Genomic DNA, 18,137 nt, shown 5'->3' with positions numbered 1-18,137 from the left:
GAGGCTGACATTTAGTCCCTGATCCATCAGTTGCAAGCAGATGACTCTGGGCAAGTCACTTGACATCTGAATCTCTTCCACAAGTGTAGCTACCTCGCTGGAAAAAGAAGGTTCACTGAAGAGACACCCAAATCCAGGATGGGAGACTTGGGTGGACTTTGAACAGGCTCAGAAGGCGAGAAAAGAGGGCATTCCAGGCCCTGGGATACGGACCTTTGGAGGCTGGCAAGACTGGAAATCTTAGGAAAGGTGGGATATGTTTGGATGAGAAGGTGGAACTATATATAAAGAAGGAAATGGGAAATTTGTGAAAGTTCTTAAGCAAAGGAATATTTTTATATATGTGTATATATACATATACATATATATAAAAATACAATTCACTTTTGTATCCCTAGAGCCTGGCACCCAGTAGGCACTCAGTAAATCTTTCCCCTCTGGGAAGAGAGGGCTTGGGTCCAAGGAGAGGAGTTAGGAGGCCCTAGTGAGTATCTTGACTTGAAGTGCAGTGCCTGGATGATAGACAGGAAATGAGGGAATTCTGATTGAACACTTCCTTGTGTTTGCACAGCAGTGTGATTTTCTTTTTAATGCTGTTTAAAGTGTAGTCTTGTGTTTGACCTTGGAATTCCTTGGTGAAATGGAAAAGACAATCAGTATCCTATTCAACCAGTAGCCAGTGGTTAGAACCTGTGTGAGGGCTTTGAGGAAGGAAGGAAATATTCAGAGAGGGCACAGGAGTACCTCAAGTCACACAGCTGGGATCTGTTTAGGAAACATTTAGTTTCAGATCAAATTTCTAACTGTGCTTAAGCTTAAGACACCCTAGGCAAACAGAAAAAGACATCAGGTCCTCCTTATAGTCCCTGTCCTCCAGCTACCATCCCTGTGATGATCAAGGGTTGAGGGAGAAAAAGGAGTCTAAAACATAGGAAGTCAAATGATTGGTAACTTTTCAGAGACTCTTCTATGGAATTAGACAGGTACTGGGCCCAAGCCAGCTATAGTACCGAGACAGGTACTGGGCCCAAGCCTTCTGGTAAGGAGCTGAGCAAAGTGCAGAACAAGGACAAAGGAAGAGGGAGGCAGAAGAAAAGAAAAGAGATGTTAACAGACCTGGGAAAAGTTACATGATGGCAATACAAAGCATAAAAAAACATGATAAAATATCATCATCCCTTTTGAATGCAAGAAAACTTCTGAGGGGAAGAGTGGGGATATGAAACAAGATTAAATAAGGAAGCTAAATGAAGAATTGATGCTTTCAAACCATGGTGTTGGGGAAGACTCTTGAGAGTCCCTTGGACTGCAAGGAGATCCAACCAGTCCATTCTGAAGGAGATCAGTCCTGGGTGTTCTTTGGAAGGAATGATGCTGAAGCTGAAACTCCAGTACTTTGGCCACCTCATGCGAAGAGTTGACTCACTGGAAAAGACTCTGATGCTGGGAGGGATTGGGGGCAGGAGGAGAAGGGGACGACAGAGGATGAGATGGCTGGATGGCATCACCAACTCGATGGACGTGAGTTTGAGTAAAATCCGGGAGTTGATGATGGACAGGGAGGCTTGGCGTGCTGCTATTCATGGGGTCGCAAAGAGTCGGACACGACTGAGCGACTGAACTGAACTGATGATTATTTCATGATCTGAGAAAAGATAATCTTAAGTATAAACAAGAGATGTCTTGACTCCAGGCATTCTGGCTGAAATCCCAAACTGAAATAACTGTGTCTAGCCACTGGGCCATCCAAAAGGCCAGCCCATCACAGAAAATGCCACAGGTAACTACAGAAAGGAAAGAACACATTGGACAAACCAGTAATTACCACTGGCTTAAACAGAGCCCTGAGTTCACCTTTTAAATTCCATCTTCTTTTTAATTCCAAGCATTATGATCTTGATTAGTAGGTAGCCCACCCAGTGAAAGAAATCTTTTTTGGAAACTTTGACACTTTTGCAAAGCAAACAGGCCCATAATCTTCTAAAGGCCAAATGCAGTTGACTGAAAACCATTTATCTTTTGCAAGGGACAAGCCCTCCTATTCTGTGTGACTCAGCATGGCCCCAAAGGTTGCCATTTTCACGAATGCAGATTTATTTCTTATAATACTTTCACCTATTTTCAAAGGACTCTTTCTGGCAGTGTCCGTTTGTATCAAAATCTGGTGGTAAACAGCTCAGTCTGGCCTAACTAGCCAGGCGACCACAGCTGTTCATGGCCAGCTGTGACCTCATTTTCCTCCAGTTCCTGTCCTTTTCTTTGCTCTTCAGTAAAGAGACCCTCAGGCTATATCATTCTTTTCATTAGCAGGTTTCCCTTTCCTGGCAGCCTTTTATAGAACCCATTTAGAATTTCCACACTCTTTAACAGTCCCCAAATTGTCTATTAGAGAAGGCGATGGCACCCCACTCCAGTACTCTTGCCTGGAAAATCCCATGGACGGAGGAGCCTGGTAGGCTGCAGTCCTTGGGGTCTCAAAGAGTCAGACATGACTGAGCGACTTCACTTTCACTTTTCACTTTCATGCATTGGAGAAGGAAATGGCAACCCACTCCAGTGTTCTTGCCTGGAGAATCCCAGGGACAGGGGAGCCTGGTGGGCTGCCCTCTATGGGGTTGCACAGAGTCGGACACGACTGAAGCGACTTAGCAGCAGCAGCAAGTTGTCTATAAATATGATCTAGAAGGTTAACTTGGAATTCCTCAAATCTCGAATTAGCTGAAGCTGTCAGGATCAATATAAATTCAAACCAGCTTTTGGAAATGCCCAATGTGAAAAGGGACTTTATTGGAAAGTGAGGACTTCAGATCTAGGACAATCTTAGCCCAAAATGCTTGATAAGAACATCCCTCTCTAAAAACTTTACAACAGTCTGTTTATATTACAACATTCATTTAAGATAAAGCCTTGTGGAAGACTGTATTAAACAAAAAATTAACCAGTGATGGCTTCAACAGCAGTGAAAAAGAAACAGGAAAAAAATAAAAACACACACCATTTTAGGTACATGATACATTCTGAACTGATGTTTTTAAACAACTTTATCCATGAGGAAACTAAAATACTCTTTCAAAAGCAATTTCCAGAGATAAATAAAAAGCGTACATCCTCACTGAGAATGCCAAATGAAATCAGTAATACATAGAGAAACGATCACTTAATCAACTCAGAATGGCCTGAGACTGGCTATCCTTTGTTTTGGAGATAGGACACCCCTAGGTATGGCTTGAGCTACAGTTGTGTATAGTACCTTGGCCTGCTTCCTAACATGTATCCAATTAGCATTAACTGAACACCTACTGTGTACAAGGCATTCTGCTAAGCACTGTCAGGGAGTCAGAATAAGGCACAGTCCCTGCTTCATGGCACCTGTAGTTGTGGAGGGAGACGGCATACGTGAAAATGACAACATGAGATGTGTCGACAACACAGCAGAAGAGGAAATATAGGAAAGCTGAAAAATTCAGAAATGTTTTTTCAATACGTTCTGAAAATTCCATCTCTTCCAGGAAGCAATGAATGATTAAAGTCCTTTTTCTTTTTTTTGCTCCTATGTGAACTTCAGCCAACTGAGTCCCTACTCTGCCTGGACTCTCTCATTTTTCACTTTCCATGTTTTAAGGGAAAATATTCTTCAGCCTCTAAGTGAGATAGTAAGCAACGTTGTTTTTTTTGTTGTTGTTAGTTAACTGAACCATGTTTTTTCTATTCTTGGACCTATGAGGTGTCACCACCCAGCTATCCCACTGGCGTTTGGGGAGCAGCGGGCCACTGAAGGAACAGAGATCATTTAAAACAATACAAAGGATTTAAGTGGGGGAGGTGCCTATTGAGGGGCCTAAACCTACAAGCCAGACAATAATAGCCTTCAGCATGTTTCTACCCAGGAGTCAATTCTTCTGATCCTCTCTTTACAAAAACAGTTATTCTAATCCTGCTCTATGACCTTTTCTTTCAAAGATTTGGAAGAAATGTAATGGGTTTTCCTGCTCTAATGCGCTGATTGCCAGTTAGTTTCCTATTTTGGAGCTAATTACCAAACTGCTTAAAAATGTATAGCACAGGCAAAAGTTACTGACAAGCTTTCCATTTATCACCACAGTGTCTGAGAAAGTGGCCCTTAGCTGAGAACAGAAGCTTCTCTTCTGTCCCAAGACAGCCTATTCCTTGTCAGTGTGGCCCTGCCAGATGGTTCCTTAGCCTTCATCAACCAAGTTGCTATCTCCAGCCTTTTAAGAGCTGGGAACAACTTCCAGGGTCAATGCTGCATAGAACAAAACTATAAACTGCTCATTCTTCTGTCTGAGGGTTTTTATGATGAAGAAAGCTTCAATTCATGATCATTTGGAGAGAGCCTTTTGCTCCAACATTGTTGGTGGCTTTCTCAGCTAATTGGTTCCTCATTTTGTTTTTTTCTCTCACATTTTTGTTTGGAAATAGTGCAGATGAATTTTTGTTTTGTTTTAGTGGCTAATGAACTTGGAAAATGGTTGTGTTGCTAAAAAGTATCTGTTAGCATAAGTGATGGAGTTAAGTCTTCCCAAAAGCAGTGGAGAATCCAGTTTTATTTATCAGCTTTGAAAAGTGAACAGTATTGCTTATAACAAGCATAGTAGGGGGTGGTATGTTAAATGACCTAACAAAATACATGCTATTTATCACAGTTGCTCAAGCTGAACCTGGAGCGTCTTCTCCCTTCACCCAGGCCTGCTATAGAACAGAATGTGAACAGTGCCCCCTGGAGTTGTGCAGCCAGCAAACCTACACCCCTCTCCCTGCTACTTCATATTAAAGAGCCTCTTTTTCTCACTTGGAATTTCTTATAATCCCAATTTTTACTGAAAACATGTATCATATATATGCATGAAAAAAGAACAGGAATAAACAAAAATATTAATAGCTGAATCTCCAAAAAGATGTGTATTCAACACTTTTCCTCATTTTCCAAATTTTCCACAATAAGCATATAGTATCTAATGAAGAAAAAGTCAGAAATATTGTTTCAGTAAGTTCTGAAAATTCCATCATCTCCAGGAAGCAATGAATGATTAAAGTCCTTTTTATTTGCTCCTATGTGAACTTCAGTCAACTGAGTCCCTATCTGTGCCTGGACTGAGAATTCTCTCTCATCTTTCACTTTCCATGTTTTAAGAGGCCTAGACAGAACAGATGATTCTTTGAGAGGGCACAGCAATGGCAAGTAGAAACAAAAGACGCTCACTGGAAAGGCTTGTGGAGAGAGTTATTTTAAGAGGAGACACAATGCCCAGGATGATAAGGGAGGAAGATCCCAAGAGAGTAGCAGTACCGCTGGCCTAGAGATCAACCAGGATAGCCTGGCACAGATCAAAGGACTCTCGGAGCGATTTCTTCCTTTCCTTCCTTTTTCTGGCTGCACCACATAGCTTGTGGGATCTTAGTTCTCAGAACAGGGATCAAACCCAGAACCCCAGCATTGAGAGCACGGAGTTCTAACCCTTGGACAGCCAGGGAATTCCCTAGGAGAGACTTCTTGAAGAAGATAAATTTAGCTAAACACCCAGTTGAATCTGATCACACTGAGATAAGAATTATGCACCTGGGCACCTGGGAGAGAATTTAGGAATAAATTAGTGATAAGCACCATGGAAGACAGATACAGTTATTAACTCCAGGGAAAACAAAAAAAGTTGTACAAGAAAGGAAAAGGCATCACAGTACATTACATGACTCAGTTACCAACAGCATTTAAATGATCATATTAAAATATACATGGAGCATCGATCTAATCAAAATGTTGATATAACTAGTCTGAAAGAGACAACACGAAAACAGAAAGCGTGTATATGTATGTGAACAGTAGGGAAAGGGAGGCAGATGAAACAGAGACAAATCCTCATCTTCTAACTGGGAAATCAACTGACACTGCCTAACAGGAAAAGTGAAAGTAGCATGTCATTTGGAAATAGGGAGCTGGATCTAGACAGTGAGTGAAAGTGCTTTTCTCTGGGGAGCATGAAATGAGGGTGAAAATCAGGAGACTGTCTCTTTTGCCTTGTTTTCTCTTTGTAATAAGTACTGTTTTTAAATATTTATTTGGCTGTGCCAGGTCTTAGTTTCAGCATGCAGGATCTTTAGCTGTGGCACTCAGACTCTTGGCTGCAACATGTGGGATCTAGTTCCTGACCAGGGATCAAACTGGGGTCCCTGCATTGGGAGCAAAGAGTCTTGGACCACCAGGGACATTCCTGTAATAAGTATTTTAGAACAGCTTGACGCAAATCGAGTTTATAATTTTGGTAAAAATACAGACATTTAATCAAGGAAGCAGCAGCCTCTATGTTTTCTCTCTCACTTGCCGCCTTGTCTGAGACAAGCCCAGGGCAAGACAGGACATATGGCAGTTTGTAATTGTGCGTTTACAGGATCACTGTTGCTTCACTAGCAGACTGTAAGCTCTCAAGGGCACCCAGCAGACTGCCTTGCTTATCACAGTCTCATCTGCACCAAGCACTCAGCAGGCACTGGGTGAGGCAGATTAAGAAGTTAGCACTCTCATCTTTACAAAAGATACGCATGACTCAAGTGTTCACAGGGGAAAGGGTCCAATGTCTGGGACTTGCCTTAAAACACTCCCAGAAAAGAAGCCATGTGGAAAAAAAGATGAAACAAGATTAACAAAATGTTTGTAAGAAGTGATGGAGACAAAAGGGTTCATACTAATCTCTAGTTTTGTGGTTACTAAATTCCTTTAAAAAAAAATAACAACAAAGTTTGTACAGAAAGTGGATTATAAGGGGCAGACTCATGGCATAAATTTATTAAATTCAGAATTTGGTAGCTGGGAAGGTTTATGTAACAAGGAATATGTAAATAAAAATAGGGGTCAGAGAAGAAAAAAAATGGTATCAAAGGCAAACCTTGTACCCAGCCCCATTAGCTCAAGAAGCTAAATAAATGCTGAAAGAAGGGGTAGGAATACTTACTGAAGACATGGAAAGGGAAAGTTGCATTAAGTACAGGAGTTACTGAGAAATTTAGTATTTTATCCTCCAAATATAAAGTACTTGTAGGAAGAGAACTGCATGTCCTCAATTCAAAAGGCTCATACTACAGTAGTGAATAAGCCAGGCTCTGGAATCAGACAAGCCTGGATCTGAATCCCAGCCCCACATGGACTAGCTGTGTGATATGGACAAACTGCTTACCCTCTCTAAGCCTTCGTTTTCTAACTGTAAAACAGGGACAGTATTAGCACCAATGAGATACAGTTATGGGAAGTTTAAAAGAAATAAGTCTTTACCGTGCCTGACTTAAATAAATGGTTACCCAGTGGTGGTCATTATATACTTTGCCAAGAGACTCCGCCTAAAGAACAAAGATCTTAGCAATTAAGTTAAAAAGGGACAATTTTACCAGGAAACCAACTGCACCCTCTACAGTCCTGCCCTGTTGCTCAGACCTAGGAAACCTCCCAGAGGCACTGACCCCTACACAAAGGTCAAGCCTTCCACAGGGACTGCCAGCAGGTCTGTGGGACCAGGCACCATGCTGGGCGATAGGGACCGCTGGTCTGGGAGCTCTGGCAGCTCTCAGTTGGGGAGAGATACAAGTCCCGGCCACCAAAGCAAAGAAGGACAACCCAAGATTCACATTTTCTCTATGAGAAAAGCAGGCCCATCTCTCAGGAGAAGTGACACTCTTCCTGACCCAGAGGTCTGAGGATTTTCATAAAGGTAGATAGAGACTTGGAGAAGGGATTGGCAACCCACTCCAGTACTCTTGCCTGGAAAATCCCATGGACAGAGGAGACTGGTAGGCTACAGTCCATGGGGTCTCAAAGAGTCCGACACAACTGAGCGACTTTACTTTCACTGCTGCTGCTGCTGCTGCTGCTAAGTCGCTTTAGTCATGTCCGACTCTGTGCGACCCTACAGACGGCAGCCCACCAGGCTCCCCTGTCCCTGGGATTCTCCAGGCAAGAACACTGGAGGGATTGCCATTTCCTTCTACAGAGACTATAGCAAGGGGGCAGGGGCAGGGGCAGGTGGAGGGGGGAGCGCTTGGAAGAGAATAAGGAAAAAGTGAGTGACAGTTAGTATACATGTCTCACATGTACACACTACAGCCAGAGCGCAATGAGGGGCCACTGTGAAGGCTTTCTTTCCATCCAGGAGATGGGCTCTGCAGAAATGTGCTAAGTGGAGAGAGAGATGTCTGAAGAACAGGAAGACGAGTGAGTCATCCAGGCAGCAGGGAGCCAGGGCTCAATTTAAGGCATCAGATAAGAAGTTAGAGCCGAGATATGTGAAAAGGCAGGAAGGTTCAGCAAGACAAGGTAAAAAACGAGATACGTGAGGTGAGGAGGAAGTCAAGGTGACTCCCAGATGTTCAGCTTAACTCATAGCCAGGTAGAAGCAAGATGCTACTCCCTCGATCTTCCCTTGCACTCAGGTGCATTCAGGTCAGAATCCCTGGCTTCCCCTTTGACTGACTCTTCTTTCTCTCACACTCCACGTTCCTGCCCAGGCAGCATTCCTTTGACAAACATTCACTGAATGCCAGGCAGTGTTTTAGGTACAGGGAAGACAACAGTGAGCAAACCAGACCAAAAACCTGCCCTTATGAAACTGTATCCTCTAAAGGGGAGAAACAGGCAATAAACAAGATTAATAAGCAAAACATATTGTACGTTAGATTATGGTAAGTATTAGGAGTAAAAGCAGAGAAGAGTAACAGAACTATAAAGAGTAATAGAAGTATAGAGAGGAAAGAGTTGGGATTTCAGCAATTCCTATCTACTCTCTTCAAAACAAATCCAGAAATAGCCTTCACACAACTTCCACTGCCATCAGCATGGTCCAGGCCACCATCATCTCTCAACAGCCTCCTGCTACTGAACAGCCTCCTAACTCTTCTGTTTACTTCCATCCTTGCTCCCCTACAATCGATTTTCAGCCAAGCAACCCATGATTCCATTAAAGCATAAGCCAGATGACATCACTCCTTAGTTCCAAACCCTCCAAAGGAGGAAGAGAAATGGACGAGAAATTCAGAACGCAGGGTCACAGAACACTGAGGGTCTAGCAGGGGTTGGAAACTCTAGGTTTACGGTGGAGCTAAGCAACATGGTGCTTGGGGGCTTAGGCGCAGCTACAGTGAACACTGCTGGTTCAGGTGACAGAGAATGAAAATGAACAGATCACACAAAACAGAAAGGGCCAAGGGGCTAGGGGAAATGGGACCGAGCTGGACTCACCCAGAGATCCCTGAGGCAGGATTCAAATACTTCCATTACTGTGAAGACTGGGCACAACGGCCAGTCTGTCTCTACAGCAGGCAGCCAAGAACAGGGGGCCAAGGAGTTGGCCTTTGTGCTGAGCACAGAGGGAAGCGGTGCTGAGCACTGAGGTGAAACAGAGTGCATTCTGGAGGGTGACTAGCAACTGCCCAGTGAAGAGGCTCAAAGGAGATGAAGCTGCAGGCAGGGAGGTGGGAAAGGAGGGGCTTCAGTCTGGGGATGTAGACATGGAGTGAAATGGGCATGTGCAGGAGACTCCGAGGAAAAGAGAAACTAACTAAAGACTTGGGGAGGGAGGTGCTGGGAGAGACACCTCTGAAATGTACACTAAAATGACACAATGTTTATGAAATAAACCAATAGGAGCCTGAAAGGGCTTAGCAACCTTGCCTGAAGTATAGTTACAAGTACCTTGAGAGGTACTCAAAGCCTTAATAAAGGATTAACTGTACAATTATTCCAATTTGAAGGATTAGAAAGATTATATCTAAATCAACTGGGATTTGGTAATTCTGTGAAGCCTACTTTAGTACGTTTCAGTTTCCTTCATCAGATTCTCAGAAGACTGAAAGTTTGATATATGTATGGATTTATTGACATCAATTTCCTTAAGCTATTATTCCAACACAGAGAAGGTACTGAAGAGCCGAAGACAATGATAATAAACCACAAGATCTGGAGTTTTCAAGGCCCAGTCCCTCCAGAACAGAGAAAGAGAGACAGAGAGAATGAATAAGTCTTCAAAAGGAATTGGAGACTGTTTTCAATTATAGCGAGAAGTAATGACAGTTTGACAATGTAAGCATTTTATCCAGAAACATATATCTATTCCATAGATACCAAATTGATTACCATATCATAGAGTTTGAAAATATACAAAATATTTGTTGTTCTTACATACTGAAATTAAAACCTAATTTTAAAAAGTGCACAGTAAAAACAGCATAAGGAAACCTACAATATCCACGGTATGTGTATTGTTTTCCATTTTACTGTCAACATCAAATTCTGTATTTGCCTTACTGATTACAAATATATTTTAAATATTTCAAGGCCATTTACAACACTGACTACTTCACTAGGCCCAACAACACTCCAGCTTCCTGAAGGCGGCCAGCACTGGACGTGGAGGGTCGGCCCCGCAGCTCCGCTCAGCAGTAGCAGCTCTGGAAAGAAGTCGCCAACCCGCTATCCGTAAACTATCGACTCTTGTTCTTTTTAGAATTTCCCTGTGCAAAGAAAAATATCAACAATAAGAATGCCAACTTCTAGAAAAATCATCCACACAGTTTAGAGACCAAGCTGTCTGGAAGCCATAGTTCACTGTGGAAAACTTTAGCTTCCAAGAAGGAGAAGAGCTGATAACCTTCCATCGCTAACTTTTATTTAGGAATCACAGAGCAGTTTGTTACTTTTCACTCTCCCCACTTTTCTCCATCTACCTTATTTCCCTGGTGTCTGAGCACAGGTAATAAAGAAAAGAAAGCATATCTTGGATTTATCAAACCTCATATATTCATTTTGTTTCAAAGACAAGGTACTTTATGATTTCATAAAGCTGAATAAAATATTTTAGCCTAAACTTGTTCCTTTGCTGTTAAAATGAACACCTTTTAAAAGGTCTTAATAAGAACTTATTTTTAATATGTGCCAACTAACATCTCAGTGGCAAAGATAATCTCAGGATAAAAGGAAGCTCAGATACCAGCTGAGAGCAACTTGGAAAATGTCTTAATTCCCGATTCCCTCATATACAGAGATTTGGACTTTCCAGTTTTATGTAACTTTTCTTTTTTCTGGAGAAGTTCACTTTTAGGGAAAGCATTCTAATTTAATTCCTACATTTAACTATTGCATATAAATGTGGGAAATGGTTACAAAACACAGACATTCAGAGCAAGATAACAGCAAACAAATGGCTTCAGGATGTTTACTTGGTATCCAATGGAGACCACGTCAACTCAGCTGTCTGATGCTATAGCAATTTAAATGACTAATAAATGGGGGGTGGTGTGGGGGGGACAAAATATAGGGACCACAGAAAGATCAAAGAAAGGTTAACAACAGAAACTAGAAAGTAAAGAAGGATCGCTAACTCTATGCTTTATTAATCACAGATATTCTAAGGACTAGATTAAAAATTTCCAAGAGGGCTTAAAAATTTCCTCACTTCCAAAGTGACTGCAATACAATTAATTACCTTTGGGACAATGAGCTTTGCTAGCTCACCAAGCTCCTCTGTCATTGGAATTCTCCAGACAAGAATACTGGAGTGGGTTGCCATTCACTTCTCCAGGGGATCTTCCAGACCCAGGGATCGAACCCAGGTCTCCTGATTGCCACCAGGGAAGCGCCTATCCCCAACATTAACCCTCCTCAATTCAGAACCAAATGCCCTCTGCAGCTCTGAGGTCTGAAAACTTTCCCTATAATGACTGCTACTTTTCTTCAAATGTTAGGTGCTAGAAGCAGGCTTTTTCCTGCTACTCCCACTAACGCATGTGCTTTCTACATGAGTCAGCTATTGCCCTGATGGAATACCAAGAGGCCAAAAGGGTTAAGGAGGCATTCTTCAAAAGGACCAATACCCTACCCTTTACCTACAAGCCCAAGTTTCCCCAAGCACCAGTAACCAGAGAACCCTAATCAGCACCACATAGGCCAGTCACAACCATCACAAAATGTCCCAGAAAAGCATCACAAACATTCTCCGAAGCAGCCAGAGGCCAATCAATACCACCAAACTACACTGAGAAACAAAATTCTGTAAGGCAAATTCTAGTGCATTAACATGATACACTTCCAAGGAGACATCAACTGAGCGGGATGCAGCTCTGCACCACCACTGGCAGATGCGAAAATGTTCATCTCTATGTCCTTCCCAGGGCCAGCACGCAACAGGAACTCAGCACATACCTGCAAGATCAGTGAGGGGCAGCGTGGACTGTAAAGAGCACAGGCTGGACACAGCAGATCCAAGCTGCTGGTGGCAGGGTGTTGTCTGAGTTATCAAAATATGCCAAGCATCTGAGATCATGCATGAAACCAGCTCTCTGGCCTCTTGAAGCCTACCTCTCATGGTAAGAGTGTGTGTGTGTGTGTGTGTGTGTATAATGATACAACAAAGATACATGATACATGGATATGCCCTTCAACACAAAAACACTACCCATATCTACTGACCCCAGCCTGGACAAGCAGAGGCTTTATTGGAAATGAAATTTAAGAAGTCTTTGGAATTAAAAGGACAAAATAGCCCTTGGTTATATGGATATGTTATGAGAATAAATTTGCTAAGAAGGTTACTTTTCAATGAGACCGTTTTAGATTCATATAAATAAAAGAGTAATCCCCATCATAAACCCTCTTAAGAGTGCTCCTAACTAACACAACAGTAGCAGAATTGCCCCAAATACCAAAAAGCAAGCAACACAGAGTTAGGACCTGGAGGTCAGACCTTCTCTCAACTTGTAACTCAATCAAACAATCTTCATTTTACTTTCGGATAAGAGGACAAGTGAAATGATTTATAAACACTTCAAATCTCTTAATCCTTTGCTCCTGAAACACTCAACAATGAAGTACCTTACATGAAACACATTAAATATTAACTATTACTCCTCAGAGAGGCCCGTCCCTCCCCTACCTTACTGGACATCTTTAGTGTGTCAATCTCCTCTCTTTGTTTAGATAGCGTCTCGTTCATGCTGCACAGGTGGTCGCTCATCATACTTAACTGATCCTCATAACTCCTCTTGGTAGTTGTCAGCTCATCCTGAATGGCCAGGGAAAAAAGAAAAGAGAAAGCAAAACTCCACCAGTTATACCACTTGAAAGTTCTTTTAATTTAAGAAAAAAAAAAAAATGTTGGAAAAGCAACCTATCAAGATGACCTATCTGATCAATTAAGAAGCAGGTTAAGCCACAGGTCTAACAAGAGAACAAGTACAAATGGGGAAGAAGTTTTTCTCAACCTTCAAAATGGGTTCTGAATTTCTTTGCAGAAATGAGTTTCCTTCTATGCCAGGTATAAAAGTGTCACAAAAAAAAAAACAAAAAACAAAAAAAACAAGAGGGCTTCATGCTCTTTCCCTCAGGTTTTCCTGAGCCTCTGGTGAGGCGGAGAAGGTGGTCTCTAGCACATTCCCACCATCCCACACTCGATGGGGATCCCACAGCCCTCTGGGCATGACTCTCCCTAGAAAAAGCACCTTCCTCTCTCCTCTCATCTCTCAGGCTCTCTTTGGCCTTTTAACATCTAATCTTGTGATTCTAGAAAATCTATATATGAATCTGAAACCAGAAGGAAGTGTGTATTGCTGTTAATGAGTTATTTCTTTGCCTGTAGCATGTTTATATTTACTAAAGGCTTCTGGAAACAAGGCTGTAAAACAAAGCAGTGAGTAAGAAGGAATATTATGAAGCCCTATCTTTCAGTTTATGTCAGTTTTATGAATCAATAAAGAGAAGGAATTGAGTCATATGAAGAAAATAAACTTCCAGCCAGCCATGACAGGGATTATCAACTGGGAGGAAGAGAAAAAGGAAGGACTATGGATAAATAAGTATTATTTAAAGAAATGCTGACTACAAAACTATTTATAATTAAAATCAAACTAGAGAAACAAATAATACAACCACTTCTTGCCTGCCATAAATGAGCTGTAACTTGAAAATGAGCTAGAAATAAAATGGTAAGAAAAGTATTATATCTAGAGGTCAAATGTCACCATTTTAGAAGGGAAATGCTGATTTTTCAGCCTAAGAACTTTCAATGAAAAAACACACTGTGTAGGTAACGTGAAACTCACCTGAAGTCGGCTAATGCTCTGACTGGCTACTTTCATCTCTTCTGTCAGTGCCTCTTTAGACTTTTCAGCCAAGGCCAGCCTTTTAGAGAGTGCTCGGCACTGCGAAATCAGAAAACACACCATAATCTCAGGAAGCATTTCCCCAGACCGAATTTACTTCAGGGAAGGTAACTAGAAAACAATCCCCAGGACCACACTTCCTCCCTTCATCCCACAAACATCTGCTGAATCTCCATCCATAGGCCCTCTGCCACACCCTGGAGCACATGTAAGAAATGTGAGTGGGCCTCACTCACGTCAGTTTAATGAGGGAAAAACATCTACTAACCCAAGTTCATCAGTATTTCTTTCCAAACTCTAGCCTGATGACCACAGGTTACAAAAAGTATAAGAAGTTTTCTATATTTACCCAAGATTCATGTTCACTGGATGAGAAAGGAAGTGGTTATTTCAAAAGTGATCAATGGCATCAAGCAGTATGAATTCTAAGATACTTTTCTTCTTGTGTTTTAAGCCCTTTATTGGAGACCATATCATAGGAACCAAAAGATCTTTACAGCCTCACTCTGTCGATGAGGGGAAAAAAAAGTGAGAGCGGTTTAAAGACCCCAGTTGGCTTTTATTTTTTGGGGGGCGCGGGGGCGGGGGGGTGCAGTCTACTAAACTGAGGCTATCTGGAGACAGTACATGAAGAAGAAAAAAGAAAAATTCTATTTCATGCTATTGTTAAAAGAAGGCGTGCCATTAAAAGGATCACTAAATTTTCTGATAAACCACGAGGTTGACACGGAGAATCTGTTGAGACACATTTGAATGCTGTGTCAACATCAAATGCTCAGACTGACCATTCCAGTAAAGTCATATTGAGGGTCACCACTTCCTGTTTACAGACAAGGAAAAACTAGAACAATTTTAAAATTCCTGTATCACAATTGTGCTAAAAGAATTTACTAAGATAAGCAAATCTCTTGGAAATCCTCAGAAATTCCCCAGTTACTTATTTCATTCCTCATAAGAGAATTTCAGGCAAGTTCAGCCAACCAAATCAACCACTCTCTATTAATTACACATTTATGTGCTCAGCCATTGAACCAGAGAAAGAGGGAGAGAGCTCTGCAAAACACAGGCCCTTGTGAGGAGGACAATCAACTCTGGGAGAGTAACTCAGAAGGTAGTTAGGGATCCAAAGCAGGACAAGATGATGTTCTGTGCCACATGGTTCAAACAGTAGGGTACTACAGCATCCAACTTGCTGTCCTCATTTTTCTACAATCCAACAGTTATCACTACTGATCATCTTCTCAAACAGGTATGCAACACTAAGCTATGCATATCATTTATTTCACCAAGAAGAGAGAAGCAAAGCCTCTCTTAACTTCTAGCACCTGGCTTCCTATCAACCTCCCTGTCTCTGCAGAACAGGAGAAAATCACAAAGTCACATTCTAGTAAAGGGTTTGATCTTTCCTTTGTCAATTTCCTTAACAGTTTAAAGGATTATACATCTCTGTCTGACATCTACAACTAACATTTTAAGAAAAAGTTTCTAATCAGAGACCTTACATGTATCCTTATATGTTGAGCAATTTCCATTCTATCTTATAATTTGTTTCTCACTTCTTGGTATCTGTAATTTCTTCTTTCATTTTCTCCTCTTCATCAAGGAATTTGTATAATTTTATTATCTTGCATAACCTTTTTCTAATCCTCTTAAGAAAATGAATTATATGGTGATGGAAGAATAAAATGTAACAAAAAGCAACATTTTATATTTTTTAAAAGTTGAAAAAGGTTACATTTTGCATTTTATCATTTATAAAAACTCATTACCACAAGTTGTCATTTAGTAACTAAAGAGTATACTAAAGAGAAACAAAGACATACTTTGCTTTGAATTCCCCTAAACGAAAATTCCTTCACCTATGAATGTTACCAGCTTATAACTCTCTAAAACAAGGAATCTATAATAATAATGTTCAAAACATGTTATATAACCCTAAGAAAGTCTACCGATAAAGATTTTTGGTTGGTGTGTGGACCAACCTACATGAACTCTAACCAAATCCACACTGCAGACACACTGACTCTGATCTCTCTTTTGTGGTGAACAGCAGGAGGAAATGGCAACCCACTCCAGTGTTCTTGCCTGGAGAATCCCAGGGATGGGGGAGCCTGGTGGGCTGCCGTCTCTGGGGTCACACAGAGTCAGACACGACTGAAGCGACTTAGCAGCAGCAGCAGCAGGAGGCCAAGACAGTGACCTAATTGCTGAAGAGGTTAGGAAAATCCACCTGATCCGATTGACTCTCCACTCACCTCAGCATAAAAGTGCACTGACTTGCTGTCAGCTAGCTGCAGCTGAGACGTCAGTTCCACTATCCTTGTCATGTAGTGATTTCTGATTAAGTCTTCCCGAGACTCCACATCTGGAGCCTAAAGAGAGCACACGTAACTGAGTGAATAAATGCCAGTGGGATGAAGCCGTTCTGAGAGGGAAAAAAAAAGATTACTATCACTTTAGCCAAATAAAAAGACGACGACATTTCCTACATTTTCATTTGAAATTTGATGGGAAATCATAGTTTTCCCACCTTTTGGAAAAACTTTAAACAAGACAGAAGCTTTTATTCAGCTCCCTGCCCATCTCACAGTGAAGGTGTGGCTTCAAGAGAAGAAAGCAGAAGTGAAGTCTTGGGAGGCCCCCCAGCCATGAGGCCATGTCTCTCAGTTAGGTGCCACATATCTAACTTTCAAAATCTCTATCTGCCTGTCTCCTATGTCTTCCACTAACTAGAGAACAGGGAGAAGGGGAGCATTTATTGGCATTCCTAAAAATATGAACATTCTTTTCCCCCACATTATCTTAAGATAGCTCTAATGCTTCTAAACATACTAACGAATTAAACTATTTCTATAATGAACAATTTATGGCCCTTGTCCCAGACTAGTTTTCTAATTACACTAGCATTGGCACCTACTCAGTTGAGTTTAGAAATATATGCGTAAGTTCAAGATTACCTGAAGTATAAGGCCAATAAGGAAACCAAAGAATCTACCAACCTACTTGAACTATGTTTGCCAGTTCACCATTCTGACTGTTAGGCTGAATGACTTCAGTGTTCTTTTAATGATTATTTGTAAGTTTACACTTGCAGTATTTCAAAACGAAAAGGTGCAAACCTATTTGACAGGCCAAATCTGACCTGGAGTCAGTCACTTGAGGGCTGGAAAGAACTACAAGCCCATTGATGGTCAAGCCCCTGAAAAGCCTTGCTCTGCCAGCTGGCCCACTGGAAGGTAATGGCTCGCAGCCTCCAGCCACATACCAGCAAGCTGATGGCCGAGCTCATGCCACACCCTGTCAAACTGCCAAGTCAAGTCATTCAAGAAGACAATTACAGAAACAGGCTGTGATTTGTTGGTGACAGTTAACACTGACCCAAGAGAAAAGCAACATGGATCCACATTGACTAGAATTGTCAGAAATGTATTAGATGAAGCTGACTTTTGCTGGACTTTGTCAACAAACATGTGGCCAGATATTTACTAACAAACAACTTGATGTTAAGCACATATTACCTCACTGTCAGATGTCCTGGTTAAAATTCCAATCTAGAACACAAGGGAGAAAAAGCTTTAGAACAGACTGTTTATACTTTAAACACAACAGCTTAAACCCTTGTAATATTTTTTTCTCTTCTCATTGTTCACATTGTTCACATTGTTTGAAAGCACACTAAGGAGAATTCCTTGGTGGGCCAGTGGTTAGGACTTGGTGTTTTCACTGCTGTGGGCCCAGTTTCAATCCCTGGTTGAGGAACTAACATCTCATAAGCCCTGTGGTGTTGCCAAAAAATAAAATGAAACAAGCAACATTGAAATAAATAAAACAAAAGCACACTAACAGTGGAATTCTGGAAGATCACCCTTCACCCTATCACCCTATCAATCACCCTATCAATCATTTTTTGATACAAATCATCTTTCAACACAAGCTGGCCCTTCAGATATATAACCACATTCATGATTTCTGTCATACGGCAATAA

The 18,137-nt window shown here is 41.5% G+C and overlaps 1 protein-coding gene across 2 annotated transcripts in view; it reads right to left on the bottom strand.

Moving 5' to 3' along the window:
- Window positions 1-4,545: 4,545 nt before the first annotated feature.
- The window catches only part of PPP1R21 (protein phosphatase 1 regulatory subunit 21), a 77,698-nt gene continuing 64,106 nt past the window's right edge, over window positions 4,546-18,137 (bottom strand). For both annotated transcript variants that reach the window (XM_070798615.1, XM_070798616.1), the window contains exons 18-22: window positions 17,670-17,702; window positions 16,407-16,523; window positions 14,092-14,190; window positions 12,927-13,055; window positions 4,546-10,509 (exon numbers count right to left, since the gene is read on the bottom strand). In XM_070798615.1, the coding sequence (XP_070654716.1) occupies window positions 10,480-10,509; window positions 12,927-13,055; window positions 14,092-14,190; window positions 16,407-16,523; window positions 17,670-17,702 (408 nt within the window). In that variant the 3' untranslated portion in view covers window positions 4,546-10,479. The remainder of the gene's footprint in view (window positions 10,510-12,926; window positions 13,056-14,091; window positions 14,191-16,406; window positions 16,524-17,669; window positions 17,703-18,137) is intronic.

Source organism: Bos indicus, chromosome 11 (genome assembly GCF_029378745.1).
Source record: "Bos indicus isolate NIAB-ARS_2022 breed Sahiwal x Tharparkar chromosome 11, NIAB-ARS_B.indTharparkar_mat_pri_1.0, whole genome shotgun sequence".
Taxonomy (NCBI): Eukaryota; Metazoa; Chordata; class Mammalia; order Artiodactyla; family Bovidae; genus Bos; species Bos indicus.
The sequence above is the reverse complement of the archived record's forward strand: the minus strand, read 5'-3'. Positions and strand labels throughout refer to the sequence as shown.